General features: G+C 37.3%; 1 protein-coding gene across 1 annotated transcript in view; it reads left to right on the top strand.

The window, feature by feature from the left end:
* The window catches only part of LOC137456983 (interleukin-1 receptor accessory protein-like 1), a 437,962-nt gene that overhangs the window by 94,894 nt on the left and 319,899 nt on the right, over positions 1-23,169 (top strand). Inside the window, exon 2 of the mRNA XM_068168677.1 lies at positions 756-861. Within this exon, the coding sequence (XP_068024778.1) occupies positions 780-861 (82 nt within the window). The 5' untranslated portion in view covers positions 756-779. The remainder of the gene's footprint in view (positions 1-755; positions 862-23,169) is intronic.

Genomic DNA, 23,169 nt, shown 5'->3' on the forward strand with positions numbered 1-23,169 from the left:
ATAGAAGTACAAAGTGCAAGTAATAAAAATGTGAAACTTTTATTCACATCTTGCAGGTGAAAGCTAAACCACAACCTATGATGCAACCTAATAACATTCACTTCTCTCACTCTCTCACCCTCTCCCATCCTGGTAACATTCACTTCTGATTTTAGTGCAGTGGATGTTACTTTGAACTTGTTCATGGGACTTAAGCTCATCTAAAAGAAATTTACAGGAACTTCTGCTCTTTTCCCTAGTGCACTGTTATCCCTTTTCACTCTTCCTAGAAGATGACCAGATTTGTGTTTAATTAACTGTACATTGCATTATGTGGATCTTGTGATCAATCTGTGAAATTAATGAGTGGAAGCAAGACTAATGAAGGGCATTAATTTCTTTTTGAGAGGAGGAATAGATTATATGATGAAGAACTGGGTGTTATTTTGCAGGTTTAGTGGAAAGATCACTTTGATCAATTTATTCTATGAAAAGCTGTTTCATTCAAGAGAACAGTTAAAAAGTTTTGATAGGGATGCAATGAATTCTTGTGTAGATGATATTGGAACATAAGCTCCAGGGTTAAAAGTAGTACATGCATGTGTTTATTTTATGGTGATTTCAGTATATATATTTTTTTTTCCAGGAGCAGTAGATTGCTCACAAGCACTGTATTCAACTTTTCTACAATGTGTCAGTATTATGAATTGTTTACATCAAGGTTGTTTCATCACCCCTTTAAAATCAGCATTTCTTTCTTCTTTTTGATACTTTAGGAAGCAGCCACAGACAGACAGAAGATGAAAGCTCCTATTCCCAACTTGATTCTCTTGTATGCTACTCTAACTCAGAGCCTGAAGGTTGTGACCAAAAGGGGATCAGGTAAGTAAAGATTTATGTCTGTTATTACTGTGTGGTTTGAAAAGAAGTGCTTAATATTTGTAATGTATGTTAAGATGTTGATGTGGTGGCTTGGAACATAGTTAAGAGGATTTCAGGTTATGCGGTGAAACAAAGTTAGTGGCTTCTATATAATTTTAGACTATGTTGTGTCATGTGAACTTGATGCAAGCAACAAAAATGTTACAAGTCAGATATATGATCTGGAATCAGTGTAAAAATTCTTATGCTGAAGTGATTCTCAGAACTCTTATACTTACTTAAAAGGCTTTGTTGCATGCAGTGTTCATGTGAGCTGCTGGATTTATCTGTTTGACTATATGCTTTGAGGTGAAGAATCTCTAGGAAATGAAAATTACACAGTTTTGGTTCAGTTGCATTTTGAAATACAGAAAATAGATCAAACACATTAAACTTAATAAGCATGAAAAGTGAACAGCAAAAGCGTTTTTGAATGGGCTATCTGATACGTGGTCGAAGAGTTTAATTTAGCAAAGAAAATGCAGGTGGTTTTTCAGAAACCAAGCAAAGGGTTACATGTTTACCAGACATCTATCATACTGCTACTATAGATAAATAATCCTCATCTGTAAATAAAGGGAACACCAACATGGAGACAACTGAGTGGTCTTGAGTCTGTCACCATGCAAATAGATTTTCCCCTCTCATTTTTTATTGCATAGTGAAGAGAATTAAAGGATGCTGCTTTTGCAAACTAGCTTTATGACAATGAAGGACATTAAATATTTGTTGGGAGTCTTAATCCCATGTTGATGGAATTACTTAATTAGGTTTGTTGTTGTTAGTCATTTTCCTGTTGGCATTGGAGTGTTTCAGGTTAACTTTTGTTGTGCTGTTTCAGAAGTCTAGGTCTGATTTCTTTTTGTATTTTGTGGTGTTTTTTAAAGTCTGTTGCTGACTCGAGTTGATTGGCAGTTGTTGTAAATTGGTACTTAGGTAGGACACAGGTGTTTATTTATTTCAGGCAATATCTTAAATCATATCCTGTATTTGCAGTGGGTTATAGTTGTAATGACATTATTGAAATTTCTCAAATATTTTAGTAACTGGAAACCTTGATGGAGGAAAGGCAAAGAAAGAGCACCACTATATAGTAAGATATTCTTCAACCAAGACTTGAGATTGTAATGTATTTGAGGTTATTTAACTCAAGAAAACTGGAATACACAGGCTGTGAGCAGAGTGAGTGAGGTGGTGATGAGCTGATGTTGGTATTAAGATGTTGAAGCCTAGATACATATCATAGATAACTTTGGACTGTCTGAGGTTCTTCTGTTAAGTTTTAATACATGCAAGCTTTAAGCTGAGCGCCCTTAATTCAAATTTGTTGTCAAGTTTATTGAACATTTAAAAAGATATTTTACAGGGTGATTCATTTTTTAAGGGATTAAAAAAGAATATTCAGTCATGAGATACCTGACATTTGAACATGGCAATAAGAACTTGGGATGGTGCTGCATTTATTTCATCATTTTTACCTATACCTTCTTCCTCTGTCCACCTCAAGGAAAAGTGGTAAATATACATTTTTAATTTCTATTTGGGAATGTAATATAATTGCTATCCAGCAAAAGAAAGAGCATGAGATGCTTTTTAAAGATATACAGAATATGTTCTCATCCTGATTCTGTAAGAAAGAAAGGGAAATACTGTATTGGAAGTCTTTGGATGATACCTTGCTGTAACATGAACTTCTTGATGTTTTCCCTTGAACTATTTATATCTATTTTCAAAAGGGCTAATTGTCATATTTCATGTGCAGAAGATGAATCTCTGTTTTACTGAAATCTCAGATCCTGCTGCCTTTGATCACGTTTAGTGACTTTAGACTTATGTTTCACCTATTTCTGTGGATGTTCAATAACGTGCGCATGGTTTGTTGTTATAGCTCTTGGGGTGGTTTTTACCTCCCTTGGATGCTCAGGAGGCCTATTTTGCAATCTCAGAATGTTTCTACAAAGTGAAAATTACTTACTTGAGCAGAGGTTTTAGCAACATAAGATTTATTTTCTGTACTGTGAAAATAGAAACATTTTCCTAAAACTAACACAATTTAACTGGAATTAGGAAAAAATAACTTGGGAAATTTTAGTTTTATGTCAACATGTTAACCAGAGGCAGAGGAAAGCGAGGACATGGTTTATATCTCTTTAGTCAATTCTACTTGAGGGCACTTGGTCGTTGAAATCTAAACATTAAAGTAAAATGAATAACAAAATAAAGATGTTGACATATTAGAACATCTCATAAGTATAAAAAGGTAGAGGAGTAGCATCCACCTTTTAGAGATGTGCTGCTTTAATGTACTTCCTTCTCTGTTGTGTACTAAAGAAATGTATTAAGTGAAGAAGTTGTTGCATTAATATGCTAATTAGTTGTTCTAGCTGTGACTTATTCCTTCTAATTCACTTTTTTGGAGATTATTTCTAAGTACCAATCTTACAAATGCAAATCTTGTTCTTTATATATTCAGTATTTTATGTAAAGCAATCTTTTCTATATGTCTTTTTCTATACTGACAGCTGGATTTTTCCTGTTAGAGTACTTAAGCTATATTCTAAAAGTTGTATCAGCTGTGCTAAAAAGACAGTGATTAATAAAGGGATACATTTCCCCATCTTGGAGAAATGCATTTGCAATCATTTCAACAGAACTAAGAACATGAAAACCTACCTTCAAACAGTCAGTGAGGATTCACAGCTTGACAACAGTGTGGAATAATTTGTAGGTTCAAATTCTGGTTTTATTTCTAAAATTGGATAACAGTGCTGACCATCTGCTTTTGCGACTGAAGTTATATCAAATAATTATATGTGTAAGCAGTTAGGATCAACATATGATTGTTATCTTTTGTTGTATGTTGATTGAAAAAAAAAATTAAAAACAAAAAAACCAACAAAACCCAAAACATTTCAAGAGAAATCTTAGGTTGCTGTATTTTTTTTGATTCAATCTGTGATTATGACAGCTGCCATTACACAAAGTACTTATGTGCCACTACCTAAAAGTAGTCCTTGACTCTTTCTACCACTGTGTGCTATTCACCAGTTAAATACAATATGGGGCATAAAGGGAGGAATATTAATTATTACAGTATCAGGAAAACATGCTTTTAATTAGCTTGTTCCAAGCTGTGATGTACTTATTGAACACTATCTTGTCCATATGATTCTGATTTAAAATTATTCTTTAACATAGAATGGACTCATTTTACATTTAGAGCCTGTAATAACTGTTACATCAGAATGGCTGAATGAGCAGTTCTAGTAACAGTTGTTAATAAATGTACATGATGCAAGAAATTTTTGTATACATGGATATAGGAAAACATGAAATTAGACTTATGAACACTTAAGCTTGCCCTGTCAATTACTGGTTGGTTGCACAATATCCACAAGTTGTAATATCTTCTCAAGCAAGAAAGAAAAAGCCTTTAAACCTAGAACATCAGAACAGATGTAATGGTGGTTAACTGAGTATTTTAGGTATTCAGTGAGAGCCCCATGCAGTTCTGGAGGGTTGTCAGATCCTGCAACAATTACAAAGCTGAACTTTCATTTGGCACACAAAGGACATCAGATGTGATCTGCTGAATGGGAAGCTGACTTTTGTACTACATTTTTCATTTCTTTGATCACCATTGCCCTGCTTGGTAGAGAGGAAGAATGAATACATAAAAACTGAATATTTTGATTCATTTAGCCCATTGAGCACGTACTTTTACAAGAAATGGCTTAAATTTTGAAAGTATAGGAAATAGTCCTTGTCTTTTAGCATGATACCAGATCTCCTGCACATTTACAATATGCCTGAAGTGCATAGATTTACCTTTTGTGCAGTGCACTGAGCGTTTGTCAGTCCTTGGTAGCATTTTGAGGATATTTTGAGGGTAATATTTAACTTTCAGTGATTTATTTTTTTTCCTGAAAGGATCCTATTCCATAGTTAGAACTAAATTGTAATTAGCTTTCTTTTTTTTTTTATTTTAATCCTTTCTGTCCCTATTTTATTTTCTTTCTCCCTTTTTTTATTTTTTTTCTTCTTATTTTGTTTTCTTTTTTCTTTATTTTTATTTTTCATCTTTCTTTTTTTCTTCTTTATTAATTTTTTTTCCTTGTTTTTTTTTTTTTTTGTATTTTAATATTTTATTTTATTTTTTTTTTTTTAAATAGCCATGGGGTTTACATTCTTAGAAATTTAAGTTCCTTAAAGTATTCTTTTCAGGTTGAGTGGTATTTGATCACTTGTGATGAGGAGTTTTTCCTTATGAATTATTTAATATTCATCAAAGAGGAAGTAGGTTATAAAAGAAAGCCTCATGCTGAGCCACATAGATTCCCTTCCCCCAACAGGTATGTTAAGTATAATATTTGAACACTGCATTGCCACCTGGTGGGTTTCCCAAAGATGCTGAATAGACAAAGGAAAGAAAGGGGACTTTCTGTTAAAAAAATAAATCTATTAAAAAAAAAGGGGGGGGAGGGAAGTATCTTAAAATAAGAAGTTATTACATAAGGAACTATGACTTGTTCAGAATAATTGGTATTACTGTAGTGACATTTTATACAGTCACGTTGCCTAACAGCAATCCTGTGTTGCTTTGTGTCAAAACCTGATGAATTATTGCTGTCTGTAGTTCTGTTTTTCTACATATTATTATGCATTATGAGTTAATTAATATTCTGTGTTCAGTTCTGTTATTGTGAATGGGAGTTTTCTTTTCTAGGTCAAATTATTTCTCTGATGGAATAATTTAACTGGAAGAACAATCTTTTCAATAGTGGGTTATTAGGATATGCATGAGATCCTTCACATCGTTACAGTAAGATTAAAGTCTATAGATGTATTTTGTCATGAAGCAGAATATTACTTTTTAATGTCTGGTATTTCTGTGCCCTAGTAATTCCAAATGAATATGGATGGTTCCAGTTGTACTTGTGTGAAAGATCAACATTACGAAAGAAGGAAGGAAAGAGCTTTTTACATTATGACATTGATATTTATTAATTTTAGTGTTTTGTTGGAGGCTATCTTATAGGAGCAAAATATTAATTTTAACTAAGTAAAAAAAATTAAAGCTTTATTTTTTGTTTGTTGGTTTGGTTTAGCTTCATTTTGGTTGCTTGTTTTTTGTTGTTCTAAAACTGGTGAAATTCTGATAAACAGATTGAAAATATATACTGAAAATCTCAATTGGTTGTTCTGTTTGACAAATTCCACCCTGTAAGTGGACATTTTTCTAAATGATGACCCTTTATGAGTTATTTCTCAAGTAAGCATGTTTTGGAGAATAATATCAGATATATAAAGGGACTTCTGCATAAACAAAACAATCTTCCTTGCATCAGAAATAGTGTGGTGAGCAGGAGCAGGGAAGTCATTGTGCTCCTGTACTAAGCACTGGTTAGGCCACACCTTGAGTCCTGTGTCCAGTTCTGGGCTCTTCAATTTAAGAAGGACATTGAGACACTTGAATGTGTCCAGAGAAGGGCAGCAAGGCTGGTGAGGGGTCTCAAGCACAAGCCCTATGAGGAGAGGCTGAGGGAGCTGGGGTTGCTTAGCCTGGAGGAGCCTCAGGGGAGACCTTACTGCTCTCTACAACTACCTGAAAGTAGGCTGTAGCCAGGTGAGGGTTGGTTTCTTCTCCCAAACAACCATCCCAGAGCAAGAGGATGCAGTCACAAGCTGTGTCAGGGGAAGTTTAGGCCTGAGGTGAGGAGAAAGTTCTTCCCAGACAGAGTGATTGGCCATTGGAATGTGCTGCCCAGGGAGGTGGTGGAGTCCCCGTCCCTGGAGGTGCTCAAAAAAGGATTGGACATGGCACTTGAAGCCAAGATTTAGTTGCCATGAGGTGTTAGGTAGTAGCTAGTAGGTTGGACTTGATGATCTCTGAAGTCTTTTCCATCCTGGTTGATTGTATGGTTCTATGAAATGTATTTGAAAAAGAAAGTGATCTGTTCCATGCAGGTTTTAACATTGACAATCAAGATTTTATACATAATGACAAATGTAATTAATTCAATTTAATAAAAAATAAAAATAAATTCCATGGAATGACAATTCTTTTTGTGCTACATGTATGGAATATGACTATAGAATTTAAGAGAGTTTGAGAACTCTTTCAGGGAGGAAGAATTTTTCAATTTAGTTGTTTGTACCCAATTAAATTGCCACTATATTAAAGCAAATAGATATGATGTCCAGTATATATAGCAAAAACACTTTGAGAAGTTGCACACAGTTAAGTGCTGAGGCCTATCAGTGTTCTACAACTCAGTGTTGAAGTATCTGTAGCTTTAATTACTTATTTTTTTAACTCCTCTGGGTGAAACTTGGTGTCCTCAGTGCATACTACTACATACATCATCCTATTCTTAGCATTTTTCCTTCAGTGGTGCCATTCTTATTGCTTAGGTATTTTCTTTTTGGAGTCATGACAAAAGGTAATAGTTGATTAAAGTTGTATTGGATCTGCTGTGAGCTGAATAATAATCAGATAATTTAAAAAATTAAAATGAATAGGCATCTATCTCTTGTTCACTTTCTTTTACAGTTTATAGGCAGAACACTTGCATATGCAGTACACCAAGTACACTGAGCTTGGAGCAAAGCATTTATGCCAATTAAAAGATAGGCTTCTTGTAAGCCACAGAAGTGTGTGCCAATTGATATTAACAGCCCCTAGCTGTTGTTTTCACCCTGTTACAGAATGTTTAGTTTTCCATTATTAATTGATGAGGCTTGTGGCTCTTTGTGGTCACACAAAATCTGCAACAATATTTAGAGTCTATCTGATGTACAATATTAACTTCTGTGTGCAAGAGTATTTTAAGTGGGGACAATTACGGCTGCTGTTACTGGTACGAAAATTTTTCTCTGTTTCTCTGGTGACAAGAAGCAAAAGCATAGTGAGTCAGTTCTAAGCAAAGATATCTACCTTATTTCATTGGAAGGACAGGAATATTTTTGGACCATGAAATGATTAATAAGCAAACTTTATTTCATACAAGGGTTGTTTGAGTGGAGCTGTGGGACTCAATGGGGAAAACTTTAAAACATTTTTCAAGCAAAGAGGGAGAAAAAGATGAGGTGAGACCTTTGCAATTAAAATCAGAGTGGACATAAACAGAAATCCCTGTTGTTCATTTTTGGGCAACTTTCTTATGTCCCAATCTATTAATTTCTATATTGATGTTTCTAACACTAACATTCTTCTGCTTTTTATCTTAAGAATAAAAGATATTTTGTTAAGTTTACTTGTTCTAGTTTTTTTGTTCTAATTTGTTTCTCCTCATTTTAATGTGCAGTAGAAACCAAGTTTTAGTTGTAAGGTTATAACCTTCTCTTATTGAGCATATTCCCTTTTTTGGGTTCAGCAAATTACAAGTTGTACACCTTGTATAGAGTGTCAGTGGGGGAGGGTATGGTTTGCCTTCTTCCTTGCTCATTTCTTTTGAAGATAGAAAATATTCAGCAAGAATACCCTTCAATATGTAGTAATGGGGTCAAATGAGAAGAATGATTTCTTATGTCTGCTGAGAGGGAGGTCTGAATGATCTAGAAATGTAAAGACTGTAAATGTTCTGCCTCCTTCAATGCTTTCACCTCTGTCCTATTTTGCTGTCTGACAGAATCATGAGGCCTCCTGGAATTAATACAGCTCACAGAAAAGTTTTATGGCTTGCTATTTCTGTATGACATGAGGATGTTAAAAGAGCCATTAGTGTCCTTGGGCATCTCAATTCTGCAACAAAAGTATCCATCCTGCAGCCAATTCTGGCAAAACTGTTTACACCAGTTTTAATATGATCCTCACTACTTCATTTATGAGTGATTGTTTTTAGGAAAAAAGACATACTGGAAGAATACTGGAGGAAAGTAGGAGTTATCAATTAACTTACTTAGACACATTTTGCATATTCAGGAAATTGGAAAGTTCCTGTGTTGGCATTTCAACCTGGTTGTGGTTTTTTTTTATGCCAACTCTATATGGGAATGGTGTATTTTCCTTCAGAAGAAGAATCCTGTAGAATGCTACATGTTTCTTTAGCTCCTGTGATTAAGAGGTTATTAATTTATTAATTTGAAGTAGGAATTACAGAAATATTAATTTTATTATTAAAATTATCCATAACCGATGAATCGTTATTTTATATACAGATTCTAGTGCATGATTGTGAAATACATCCCATAACTGGTTTAGTATTTACAATTTGGACCCAATTAGAATATTTACAGAATTAATTTCTATTAATGGAACAAAGGGTACAATTCCGACGCTTGTCCACCAGGGAGCAACTTGACAGGATGGTGGCAGCTGCTTAACTATATACAGAGAGTATTACAATGTGTCAGAGGCTTGAACTGGAAATGTTATGCTGCTAGGTGTGGGTGCTTTGAACTGAATGTTAGTGAGTGGAAAGCATGTGGAAGGTACACTGCATCCTTAATTTGCAGCGAGGTTAGTTGCTAGGCTGTGGCAGAGCAGTTGGCAGGCAACCTTGTCCCTCCCATGGCAGTGGAGAGGGGGCAGAACATAGGCTAGCTGGTAAGCAAGCTCCCTTTGCAGGACTCAGGCAGCTCCCTTGGGATGGCAGGGAGCAGTCCTACAAGTTTGGCCCAGCAAGGCTGGCCCTGCAGTGATGGGTCTCAGGGCTGGTGTGGACAGCCCTGGGGAAGAGGCATGGCTGCGCAAAGCGGCGGCTTCCCCTTTGCTTGGCTAGAAGGAGCGGGTGGGACCCTCTCAGAGTGGTCCCAGCTTTGGAGCACAGACACGGATGGTGCTCTGGATTTCCCTGGGTTCACAGGGCATGGAGTGGCAGAAGTGGTGGCTCCTCTCCCGCAATGGTGGGGTCATGCAGGCATGTGGCTAGGTGCTGGTCCTGCTTTCCGAGATGACACAGAAGGTTGTGCAGCTTGTTAGTCTGCTACTTAAGGCTGTAGTAGATGCTTGGACTGCCAGACTCAGCTAGTTCCTTCCCTGTCAACTGGGCAGTCTTATCCTCAGGGGTCCAGTCCTCTTGAAGACATATTGGGCTCTTCTTCCAACCAGTGGGGCTGACCATACAACACTGTGGCCTCTCAGGCTTTTCAGCGAGGGTCCCTCCTCTGGAGGCTCTCAGGGCTGAGGCACGACGGGCCTTCCTGAATGCTAGCTTCTCATTGTCATGCAGAGACCACTAGTTTGCTTGCATGTGGGAGAGAGGAGACTTACTAGCAATGGCTTAATAGCAAAGACGCATAGGCAGAGAGCTTGGTAGCTTGAACAAAGAGAAAGAGGGCAAAGAGAAAGGGCAACTTGTTTACAAGTTGGATTAATACTTATAAATTTCTTGAAGATGGATTTGACCAATGGGCACCCTCATAAACAATCAGCTTTAGCTTATAGAAAGTGTGAAGCCAGAATTATGCCTATACTTGGTAGTAGCATGACCATCCCATGCGATGGGTGCATGCAGTTGTTTGTGCCTCCTGGCTGACACCTTGGCCTTTGTCTCCCTCAGGAAAGGACGGGGATATGTCCACACAGGCTGGGACATGCTTCCAGTATTTGGGCATAATTCTGGGTAGACAGTGCCTTCACCAAAGCTCCAGAATGTGATATGTAGTCCATTGCTATGGAGTACTCTTCAACATATGGTTTTCATACGAAAAACCCTGACGGGTAACAATTTTATTGGAAAGAACACTAGTTTTGTTGGTGAGATTAAACAGATGCTGGGTCATGGGGATGGTTCAGCTCAACTGGTCTCTTCTTTTTTACTTTCTTTTTTTTCAGCTGAAGAAAGTGTTTGGTATATCAGATGAACAGCAATGGTGTGGATTGTTTACTACAGAGAGTGTGTGGACTATATTAGAAAGGAACACAATTCTGTGTGGTTAGAGGTTTTGGGCAGCAAGGAATGATTGCATTGCAAACGTAAATCCTCTATGACATGACTTATTTTGAAGACACTATGAAAGCAGTAACTGTTACTTGTCCTGTGAGCATTTATAAACAGGATGGCTGGCATTTTAAAAATAGTTATATGACCTTTTGTTGCTGCTAGGATTCATATTGATACTTCTCAGAGTCCAAGGATATGGTGAAAAATACCACAGTATGTGAAAAGTCTGTTAGCAAAGAGTCAATGTTTTATAGCATGCAAGACATTTAAGAAATGACTAATGATAGTAAAGGAGACAATGAAATTTAAAGCCAGTAGGACAGTGATATTCTTATATAATTCAGTCATTGTGTTTTAGGAGCTGTTTAGAATGACTTGCTGTGCCCACACTCCCTCTTTTCTCTGGAGAATAGTTAGTGGTCATTTCGCTGCTTGGCATCTGTTTGCAAATGATGTAGAAGATGTAAAAGAAAAAATGACCTTTGATCAGAAATAGCTGCTACAGAAGATTTCCTTTTTTGAATATTATGATATCAATTTTATGTAGAGTAATGACTGTGGAGAAAAAAAAAAAACATCAAGGACACCTGATAGATTTGTCTTTAAGTGCACTTGGTTCTGAAGTATCACATTTTTTATTTCTGTATTTTATTCAGTTCTGCCCATTAGAATGTTTTGTTTCTACACTTAATGCAAATTGATGAAACCTGTCCTGGTTAAAAATACTTACTGACTTGTCCTTTCTGAAACATGAAGGCAGAAAATGTTATCAGTGCTGCATACACAGATATATCGGAAGCAATTTAGCATGAAAAGAGAAGGTCATCCTTTGGATCCCAGTGCGAAAATCTTGTTCAGACGTTTTTTTTCTTTTTCTTTCTTTTTTTTTTTTTTTCTTTTATTTTTCCTCCCTCCCCTTCCCTCTCTCTCCCCCCCCCCCCTTTATTTCAAGTATAAAATACACAGTGTTTCTCGTTACTTTAAGATTGATCTTTTTACCTAGTTTTCAAAAACTTTTCTGTGGTTCAAAGAAGAATAATCAGATTTATAATGATCAATTCCAACACAGTTATGTTTGTTTAAAGATGAGTGCTCTTATAATTTTATTGCCTTGCTCTGAATGGTTAACTCATATCAAGAAACAGTTTGGTGCACAGATCCAAAGTGGACAATTATGTTGAAGCTATCTGCAAATTCATTTGGAGTAGCCCACTTCCACAAATGACTTGTTCCTTTTCACCAAGGATGAAAAACAAAGTATTCTCTTTGAAATTAATCTTAATTCTAGTTCAAACAGCTCAGATTGGTAATGACAATTTTAATTACAGAGTTGTATAATTTGAAAGGGACCTCTCAAGATCAGGTAGTACAACCCCCCTGGTTCAAGCAATGTTAGCTACAGCAGGTTGCTAAGAGCTATTTGCAGCTGAATGAAATGACTCCAGGACTGCTCTTTAAACAATTTAAGGGAATTTAGACAAACCTTTTAGAGGCTGTTTGCTGTAGTCCCTGACCCTCAATTTTACCATATTAGAACTTCCCTAAACATCTTTTTCATTGTGAATTTCCTGATCACCCAGTGGATGTTGTGACATGTTTAGGATGGTATAGACGATGGAGATTGGAGTCAATACAGGTGACCAATGTGATCGAGTTTAGTTTCTTTATTGTTCCAGTATTGCAGGCCTATGGTGCAGGCCTGTGGTGCGAGTATAGCACAGTAAAGTAAAGTGTAGAAGAAGAAGAGGCAGGAAAGGCAGAAGTGCGTAGCAAGGGAACTGCTACAACTTGTATAAACTCGGAGTGCCTTGTTGGCATGGCTTCATTGGTTCCCTATGAGTGACCACACATCGCACTATTATAGATTATTGGTCCAGCTACTAATGACACACAAGGTTTGTTGATGCAGGTGCATGTCCTGTTGTCCCAAGATAACTTTCCATGTTTATAGCTACCAGTGCCTTGTTTTAGTTACATACTGCAGGCACAGCACTGTTTTGCTCCACTGCTAGCTGGCTCTGCACTTATGCTGAGCATGGCCTACCACCATGTCAGGCTCTAGGCCTGCACTGCCAGATTGCTCACACTGCTTGTTGCTGGCATTGCCACAGGATGGTGGCTCTGAATTGCTCTAGTGTGAAGCTGCAGCATACCAAGGAAACACCTGGAGCTATTGATATGTCAAGTTCTGAATGGTAACACCCCTGCAAGCACCATATAGTTAAAAGCACTTGCTAGCTCTTCAGGATGTTCAGTTTCTTTCACAGTGACATTTTTTCTTGGAAATTACAAATATAATTAAACTGTATTGAAATGTAAACCAATGAATGAGACCTGTGTTAAGCTATACAGAAAAATGAATACATGTAATGTTTATTTCACTGTTCCCTTTCACTTTTAACCATAGTTAATGTCCTTGGGAATACAAGGAACATTACGTTTTCTCATGGGGAAAGTAATTTTATACTAGGCATGCTACCTTCATGCACTTTTAGATATATGAACTTTTTAGTGAGGTTTGTCATTGTAGGTAGGACAAAGGATTTAGGATATTAAAAATTAAAGAGCAGACCACAAAGTCAACACCTTTCAAGAAAACCAGCGACATACATGGGTTGTCCAGATTAAGAGCATAGCCTGAAGTAAAGGTGTTGCTAACACTTCTTTAAGTATAGTGTTGGCTTGTCTGAAATGGAATTTTCTGCTGAATCTAAACCATACAAACCAGAATGAATCCTGAAGGCAAAACAGAGACTACAAGGAGAAATGCAAAATCTGAATAAATGTATGCATAGGTGTCTGTGCTGTGGGGGAAAGCTCAATTCCTTCCTAGGGATCATGAGAGTTGCTGTTAGGCCATGGCACAGGTGATTGGGTACAGCTCAGCAAAGGAAGAGGGAAACATAGAGCAATGCTGTCCAGCTCTGAGCCCTTTCTAATCAAATAGGCTGATTCAAGTACGACAAGGAGTCAAGCTGCCTTCTGTGGAAGTGCCTTATAAAACACCTTGATTTCACAAGGGGCTTCCTGGAGCTTTCCTTCTGCTGACTGCACCAGCTCAGTTCAAACACCCTGCAATAAAATTACTTCTTTGTATGATAGTTGGGATTCTTTTTGCCGTTGGCAGTGTTTATATATAAATTATATCTATGCAATTTGAGTCAAAATCAAATGTCAAGCTTTGTATTTTTCCAAAAAATTGAATAAGGATCAGTAACAGGACATTCTGTATGGGTAATAAACCTTTATTTTTTAAACTATGGCTCAGCAGAATTGCAAACTGGTGGAAGTTTACAAATATGCATGGATTAATTTCATAGTATGCTACTTGCTGTAAAGTTTAACAAAATTAAACTATTTATGGGTGAAATAGGAAGCTTAAAGTAGATGGTCTGGGAAGAAATCATGGCAAACCATGCTTGTCAGAAATTAAAAGTGAAAGCACTTTTGTTGGGAAAATTAGGTGTCATGTTAAGGAGAGGAGCAAATTACCTCGGTAAATAGGAATAGTAGAATAGGATGGTTTATGTTATTTTAATTTTATATACGTATTTGAAATGTAATCTGTGAAAAGCACTTGTAAATACTACATATAAAAGACTCACCTAAAATTTCTCCTCAAATTTTCAAAGGAAACAAATCCATCACAAGCATAGTTCAGTCTGTTAATCAATTGTATTGATTCCCTTGAAATAGCTGTTAGTCATTATTATTATTATCTGAACTTTTTATTTACACTTCCTAGTTAAATTATCTGAAGCCTGTGCAATGGCATGAAAATGAGATGAATTAGTGGAAAAGATATAACAGTTTGGACAGGATGTCGTTTAACAACCTAAGATTTTATTACTGTAAGGTTTTACTTCAACAGTACATCAATATGCAAGAAGTCTTTGCCTCTGCTATGAAAGGCAAAGGATAGACTTCAGGGTGTCATGCAGTGATTGAATTCCAGTGTGATAACACTTTTTTTACAACCCCTATAGAACCTGTAAGCTTTTCTTCACAATCATTCCACCTAAAAGCAGCTGTCCTTGCTATTGTATGGTCGTCCTGAATTGGAGTATAAGGCTAACTTTAAAGAACTGAAATTTATATAGGTGAGCTACTTTTTTCATTCATTACTTAGTTTCACTTTGTCACTGTTAAATAATGCACATGCAATAAACCTGCATTTCAAAGTAGGTCATGCTACATGTACAGAGCCAGCATGATTGCACCTCCAGCAAGTTTGCTGACAACACCAAGCTGTGTGGTGCAGCAGACACACTGGAGGGAAGGGATGACATCCAGAGGGACCTTGACAAGCTGGAAAGGTGGGCCCATGACAGCCTCATGAAGTTCAACAAGACCAAATGCAAGGTCCTGCATCTGGGTCAGGGCAATCCCAAGCACCAATATAGGCTGGGCAGCAACTGGCTTGAGAGCATCTCTGAAGAAAAGGACTTGGGGGTGCTGGTGGACGAGAAGCTCAACATGAGCCACCAGTGTGCACTTGCAGCCCAGAAAGCCAACCATAGCCTGGGCTGCATCAAGAGAAACATAGCCAGCAGGTTGAGGGAGGTGATTTTCCCCCTCTGCTCTGGAGAAAGCCCACCTGGAGTACTGTGTCCAGTTCTGGAGCCCCTGTTACAGTAAGGATCTGGAGGTGCTGGCATGTGTCCAGAGAAGGGCCACGAGGATGATTAGAGGGCTGGAGCACCTCTCCTGTGAGGACAGACTGAGAGAGTTGGGGCTGTTCAGTCTGGAGAAGAGAAGGCTCTGAAGAGACCTTATTGTAACTTTCCAGTATCTGAAGGGGGCCTACAAGAAAGCTGGGGAGGGACTTTTTAGGGTGTCAGGGAGTGATAGGACTAGGGGGAATAGAAAAAAAAAAAGAAATGGGTAGATTCAGCTTGGATGTTAGGAAGAAGTTCTTCCCCATGAGGGTGGTGAGACCCTGGAACAGGTTGCCCAGGGAGATGGTAGAAGCCTCATCCCTGGAGCCAGGCTGGATGTGGCTCTGAGCAACCTTCTCTAGTGTGAGGTGTCCCTGCCCCTGTCAGGGGACTTTGGAAGTAGATGATCCTTGAGTTCCCTTCCAACCCTAACAATTCTGTAATTCTATGATTGTATGTGTTTCATAGTGAAGATAATTGTGTTAAAGTGCTGTTGTTGACACCAAATCTAGCGTAGGTGCTTCACTTAGGATTCTCAACAGCTTACACCTACCAATGTTATAATTTTTTTTGGCGGGGAGAATCAGTCACTCATCTCAAACTGCTTGAAGAAGACCATTCAGCTGAGTCGCTTTCTCTTTAGCAGCATGTTGTTTGAGACACTGGAAATTTTCCTTTCTGGTATGTCTAGTCATGAGTTCCATACAAAACAGTGAAGTCCTGTGCTAAGTCTCCAGAATTAATAAATTTGAGGAGCAAAATGGTGTGGCTTTGCTTGGCTCAGTTTTGTTTTGCTATTGGTTGTTTTTAGTTGTTTTCTGTGACAGTCTTTTGCTAAAAGCTAGATGAGGAAGAAATGCACTTTCCATGGTACTTTAATTCTCTTGCCTATTTCCTTCCTTCAATATAGATACACAGGGTGAAAGATTTAACAAGGTATGGTAGCTGCCCATCTCTGAGCAGCATGTCATTATATGTTCCAGGGCTGGGAAATTTGAGAAAGGGCCTAAAATCTGGTTTTATGTGCCAAGCTGTATTCATCAACTTCAAGGTACTGACAGTTGTGATCAATGGAGAGAAAAAGGCCTCTGTCTCCTGCATATAATTTCCTCCATAGATGTAGACACTGCAACAGCTGTCCTCCTCAAACACAATGCTGTTGAGGATTTTATGTCTAAGTTCCGAGTTCTACCAAACTTCGATTTTCTTTAAGCTGAAGGTCATAGGAATCTGGTTTTCTTACACAGGCAGTTGTTGTGTTAGAAATATAAAAGGGACTCTTGGAAATTAATTACTGTGACACTCTATGCCATGTAATTTTACAAGTATCTGATTCTCTAATTGTTTCCTTACATCAAAACTGCCTTGTTACACAGGAACTTAGGAATTCCTTTCATGTGTTCTACTTGCAGTTATCAAACAATTGAATTTAATTTGCTTCATTAGGTTGATTTTGTTAAGACATTCATGAAAATGGCTCTATTTTCTCTCATATTTGCCTGATCTTAACTTCTAGGCTAAATTTAGTATGAAGGCTTTAAATCTTGTCTCTGTCTTATGAGAAAGGTCAGACAAGAAGTTCCATCACACTCTGGAGAGCAGAATGTGTTATGTATTCTTTGTTCACAGTCCTTTGCTGTTGTGATGAATTCTCAATCATAAGTCCCATGTGAGAATAATTTCTGTTTACATTTACTTCAGTCAAAGCAAAGGTGAACTTGTTTTTATGTTTCTCCTTCCCATCTGGAAGACCTGCTTCTTTCCTGATTGGATGTAATTTTTATTTATTTTTTTTTTTTTTTAGATTGTGATTTCTATTTCTTTTTTATTATAGTTAATTTTGGTATAAGTAATGTAGTGCTGTGTATCAATTTGGGGGGAAGTTATAATGCCTACTGAGCATGTGTCTGATTTACAGGAGCATAATCTAGTCTAAGTATGACCTTTTAAACTTGCCCATTCATATGAAAAATAAAGATAAGGTGTTGATGAGAATTTCCCTTTGGCTGAGGTAAAAATGGAGAATATAGTTAATCTACCACAAATTATTTAATTTTTGCTCCTGTTAAACATGAAGTTTGCAATTTTACTGAAATAGTGGCATGAATGGTACATTTTGTACTTGTGATGGTTAGTTCCATGTCAAGATGCATCTTCCCCAAAAAGTAAGTGCATTTAAAAAAACATCTATTTATTTATTTGTTTAAAAAATGGGAAGATGACATCAAAGTCTCAGTCTTTAGTCTGCCAAGATATTTTAAATAAATGCATGTTCACAGTCTCAAGCTGCACCAGGGGAAGTTTAGGCTCAAGGTGAGGAGAAAGTTCTTCACTGAGAGAGTTGTTAGCCATTGGAATGGGCTGCCCAGGGAGGTGGTGGAGTCACCATCTCTGGAGGTATTCCAGAGGGGATTGGATGTGGCACTTGGTGCCACGGTTTAGTCATGAGGTCTGTGGTGACAGGTTGGACTTGATGATCTTTGAGGTCTCTTCCAACCTTGGTGATTCTGTGATTCTGTAATTCAAATGTACTTTTCCTCCCTTCTGGATACTCAGTTGTTTTCCAACAATATCTAAATCCAATAGTCTGTATTTCTGCCAAATTTCCCTCTTAGCCTTTGAGTTACTATTGTGTTTCTCAACTTGATCTCTGAGAACAGAAAGTACTTGCTTTTCAAGATCACTGCTCTTGCCGGTCAAATTCCTCAAATCTTTAGAACAGCTTTGGAACAGATGTAAATCTTTTAAGTTTCCAGTGAATTGTATGCCGCTTTGTTGTGATTTTTTACTTCAGAAGAAGGAAGAACGTGTGAAAATACTCAGGGATTGTAGCCCTTAGGGATCAGCTATATATTTTAAAATAGACTGAAGTTTTATATCCTTTCTCACAATAACTAATTCCAGCATTGCATTGTCTTTATTAATCAATAATGAAGTGCAACAGTTAAACTACATTAGTTCTTGAGATGTCCTGAGGCACCAAAATTTGGATACCTCTCTGAGTGACAGTTGCTCTGTCATTCTTGCTCTGTGCAAGCAAGTGAATTGCTGCTGGCCTGATTTTACTAGCACACAGTTTCCAGTTTCTCTGCTACCATCTCTTCCTATCTCTTTAGCTTCAGTTCCCTGGTCAGGAAATGCTGCTGGCTCCAAGTTTCTGACAGACTGAACATAGAATATGGGAAAATGTTGTGTTGCACTAGTCTTGAACAAGTGCCAGGTTGGTGACAGATGATCCATTCAATTTTCTTTCCAGTAGGAGTTCTATTGTGTTTTGACATTTGTGAGTATCATCACTACTTTATTTGGCCTGTTTTGTTAGAGTTAAATTAGTTTTGCCTTTGTTTCAACTAGATTATGGATGAATGTTCAACTTCCACACTTTGTGTGTTAACTAGATGTTTTAAAGACAGTTTGCAATCTTCAGAGAGCCAAGAGGTCTACAAAACTAGGTTTACGAAACTGCACATCCAGATTTAAATCAGTGGAACTATGGATTGAGTCCATCTCACTGCTTTAAAAACAAAAGGTTGGTTTAGATGTCAAATGTCAGTAATTTACTTCTGGAAATCTCCTTTTGATCACTAGAGAGGATTGTTCTATTTGTTTTTCTGTGCATGGCTGTATACCTTTTGTTTCACTGTCTTGTTCTGCACATCTGTGTTATGCTGGCTGAAAACTTTTTCTAAGTAATCAAACATTTCCTGCAATGATACAGTTCTAGAAGAAATTCTATGGCATGAATTCACATTTATTTATTTATTCCATTCAGTGTAGTGTATATTTGTGCCTTCTAGTCTGAAATATGTTAGTAGATCAAGAATAGCGAAGTGGGATAACCTGTTTGATTTCTGGTTGAGAGAACTGCAGATCTGCAATCAGGCAGACTGCAGGGTGTGTTTGGCATTTCTACAAAATTGTTGTGTTGAACAGCCACATCATTTTCAATCCCAGAAAATTTGTCTCCACTTTTAAATTTGTTATGACCACTGGGAGGAGGAATTTTCTTTTTTTGACGTTTGTACCATAATTCCCATGGAGTACTATATTAGTAAGGAATGAAGATAAGCAACAATCTTTCAGCTGAAAGCAGGTTCTGCAAAATAGTTTGAGAATAAGTTAAATATTAAAATTTTTATATGAGTTAATGCATGAAGAAAAAAAAAATCTTGTTCAGCTCCACCAGCTTTTTATGGATTTCATAATTTTCTTCCTTCTCTGTGTTATCACCAAGATATGGTGATGTGGACCAGTTTTGGTCCAGGGATAAATGTTAACAATTCTAAGTTAAGCAGCTAATTTTATAGCAGATTTTAATTTACAATGTTGCTCTAAAAAGGTAATATAGTTAAGTAAGAGAAGCTTCACACACAAAAAAAAGCATTTTTTTTACTTCTTGAGAGAAGAGTGGGAGATTATTGAACTGAAAAGCAATGGTTTTGTTTTTTAGGTGTGGATACAATGAGCTCTATGAGAGACACATGCATTATAAAATATATGAAACTCCAGGGACCTTTCAAAACATTATCCTTATTTTTACAGAGAAAATTTAGAAATTTCTTTACAAGAAAAGTGACTGAGGTGGAAGCAATTATGGTTTTGGGGAAGCTCTTGATGTTTCCTATTGAAAGCACAGAGACTGCCTTAGACACTAACATTGTTTCACAATGACTGGGACAAGCAGTGCGAGAGTGTTCAGAAGGAAACATGACAAAACACCTCTGTGGATCTTTAGCTGTAGACGCTTCCCAACATCCCCTAAAAAATCTAAGCTCCACTGATGACACTTTCATGAATGGTTCGAGGCACTTGCCTCCTTCCCTTCCTCCAATATTTGGTCAGCTGGTATAATAATCTACTTGTCTGCAAAGAAGACACATTTCTTCCATGATGTATGCACAGAACAGAAACCAATGTCATTTAGTCAAAATTATTTTTCATCTCCCATCAGCAACATGACCTTTACTAGCATTTTCTGAAGCATCTAACATCTTTCACCTTGAACATAAGAACCTTGAACGGTCTAAAGAAGGTGATGTTTTGCTGAGTAATGTGATGTAATACTTAATGTTCCAAGAAAAAAAACAAAAACTTTTTTTCTTTTTCTACCTCACCTCTGACTTCCTGACTATATTGCATATTGCCCCATAATTCCTTTCCCTGGACAAGAACTGACTATTGAATACATCTGTCTCTCCCTTTGTTCAGCTACAGTTTTCAGTCTGCTTACTATGAATATATGTTATTTAAAAATATTTTCCTGGCCTGTAAGTGTATAATAATTACATGAAGTGCACACAGACTGCAAAGAAGACCAAAATCACTGATAATATCTCATTTGAATTTTAACTGTCAGTTACTAAAATCCTCAGAAATTTACTTTATTTTTTTTTTTTAATCGTAGTTTATTTAAATGGTTGAGAAGCTGATATTTTCATTTCTTTCATTGCTTGATCTTACGGGTGATTAGGCACTAAAATGGACTGCCCAGGGAGGTGGTGGAGTTGCCATCACTGAAGGTCTTTAAGAAAAGATTGGGTGTGGCACTGGGTGGCATGGTTTAGCTGATGTTGTGGTATTAGGTCATAGGCTGGACTTGACGATCTCAGAAGTCTTTTCCAGCCTCAATAATTCTGTGATTCTGTTGAGGTGCTGGAGTGGGTCCAGAAGAGAGCGATGAGACTGGTGAGGGGGCTGGAGGCAAAGTCGTATGAGGAGCGGCTGAGGGAACTGAGGGTGTTCAGCCTGGAGAAGAGGAGACTTAGAGGGGACCTTATCACCCTCTACAGCTACTTAAAAGGAAGTTATGGTCAGGTGGGGGTCAGGCTTTTCTCCCAAGCAGTTTGTAGCAGGCCAAGAGGGCATGGTATGAAGCTGCACCAGGGGAGGTTTAGGTTAGATATTAGGAAGCACCTCCTCACAGAAAGGATGATCTGTCTTTCAAGTAAGCATATCTTCAAAATTATCTTTCAAAGCTGTATCTTTATATCAACATCAGTTAAATTCTGCATCTGTAATAGAAAACAAACCACCTTCACAAAATGTCTTTTCTTTATGGTGATTTCTGTACTTCCAAGCACTGTAAGTAGCTTCATAGGATGCTATTATATAGAAAATTCCAATAGGTTTGCAATCCGTCCAGACTTGTGTCACTTGTGCATCCTTAGCATTATGTTGCCTAATGTCTGGTTGCGGTGTATTCTGGGAATACCTGTCCAGTCCCCCCCCTGCTTTTAGAAGAAACAGGATGCCTTTAAGCCAGTCTTATCCCTTAGAAAAGGCAGCATGTGTTTGACTTGTGTTACGTGTCACATTGTGTGATGTGTGTTACAAGCTTTAGTGATGCTTTAAGTTAATAAAATGCCAAATTCTAGAGAAAAAAACACAACACAACGTATTAAGGTAGACAGAAGAATACACCTATGAGCAATTGTGTACTCCCCTATGTGTATGAATAAAAGCAACACAATTCTTTTCAATAAAGAGGATGCATGTTTAACCTGTGAACAAAGAATTACTTGAATACTTGCAGGCATTTCGTGCAAGAGTCCTTCAAAAGAATTTGCAAGTAGAACCTAGATGAAATGCAAAAGAATCTCTGAGCACTGCTGAACATAAAAGATCAGTACTCAGAGCTGTATATGGATTCATCAGAGAACCATTTGGCACATTATCAATGTCAGAAGTAAAAATTTGTAATTGCTTCAGCTCCTCTGTCACATTCTCCACAGAATTCTTCCCTCCAAGATACCACCCATTCCAATTTCCAGTAATTTACTGAGAACCTTATTTAAATAATTCTTTACATTTGTCTTTAGCCAATTCAGTTTCATCACAAGACCAATGTTCATCTGAAGCAGTCCTGTGAGGATGATATTTTACAGTTAATTAGGCATCCATTAGCTACTAACCAGTTGAAAGCAGGAAGTTTCTTAGTTTATCTGTTAATCAATAATGACCCCTGTTCCTTGTAGTTAATTTTTTAGACACTGAAAAAAATTGTGGGAAGATCCTCTTGGAAAAATAGTTATGCTGCAAACCAAATGGTGAGGAGGAAATGGAATGCATTTTCCTACTTATGTCAAAACCATTTCTGACTCCACAAGCTGTTGTATTTGATAACTCTTTCACTCAAGCACAGTCACTGAAAATAATGGAACATAATGCATATTACTTATGTCTAAATACAATCAAGTAATAATTTCTGATTTTATTTCTGGTATTTTTGGGTTTCCTATTTTTCCTTTTCTTTCAACACATGGGGACTTCTATGCTTACTGTGCTCTAACAGAAGCCAGATTTAGTCTTCTGACTTCTGCTTTCCCTAAAGCTTCAAAGAGTTGAAAAATAATTGACACTTGTTTAAAAAGACATGTCTAGTGTAGGCTGATTCTCCTCCTTTGCAGCAATTTAACAGGGTCTTCTTGACTCTCATAGAGTTATTATCTGCTGATTACTCATGCAATCAGGCCCTGGGACAAAGGTCCAGTAAGAAAACTAAATTGCTAGATTATGTATCTTAAGTGCTAGAGACAAGTCAATGGAAATTACTGTGATAGCAATATTTGTGGTGCTACTAGTTTGTAGCTTTTGCAAGAGGGCAAGAGCTTTCTTTTCATTAGGACCTTGGGCTACTTCCAGATTGCACGAAAGGCAAATCACATCCTCAGCTGCATAAAAAGAAGCACAGCCAGCAGACGGAGAGATGTGATTGTGCCACTCTG

Source organism: Melanerpes formicivorus, unplaced genomic scaffold (assembly GCF_026170545.1).
Source record: "Melanerpes formicivorus ecotype bairdi unplaced genomic scaffold, bMelFor1.0.p_v2 SCAF_153, whole genome shotgun sequence".
Lineage (NCBI taxonomy): Eukaryota > Metazoa > Chordata > Aves > Piciformes > Picidae > Melanerpes > Melanerpes formicivorus.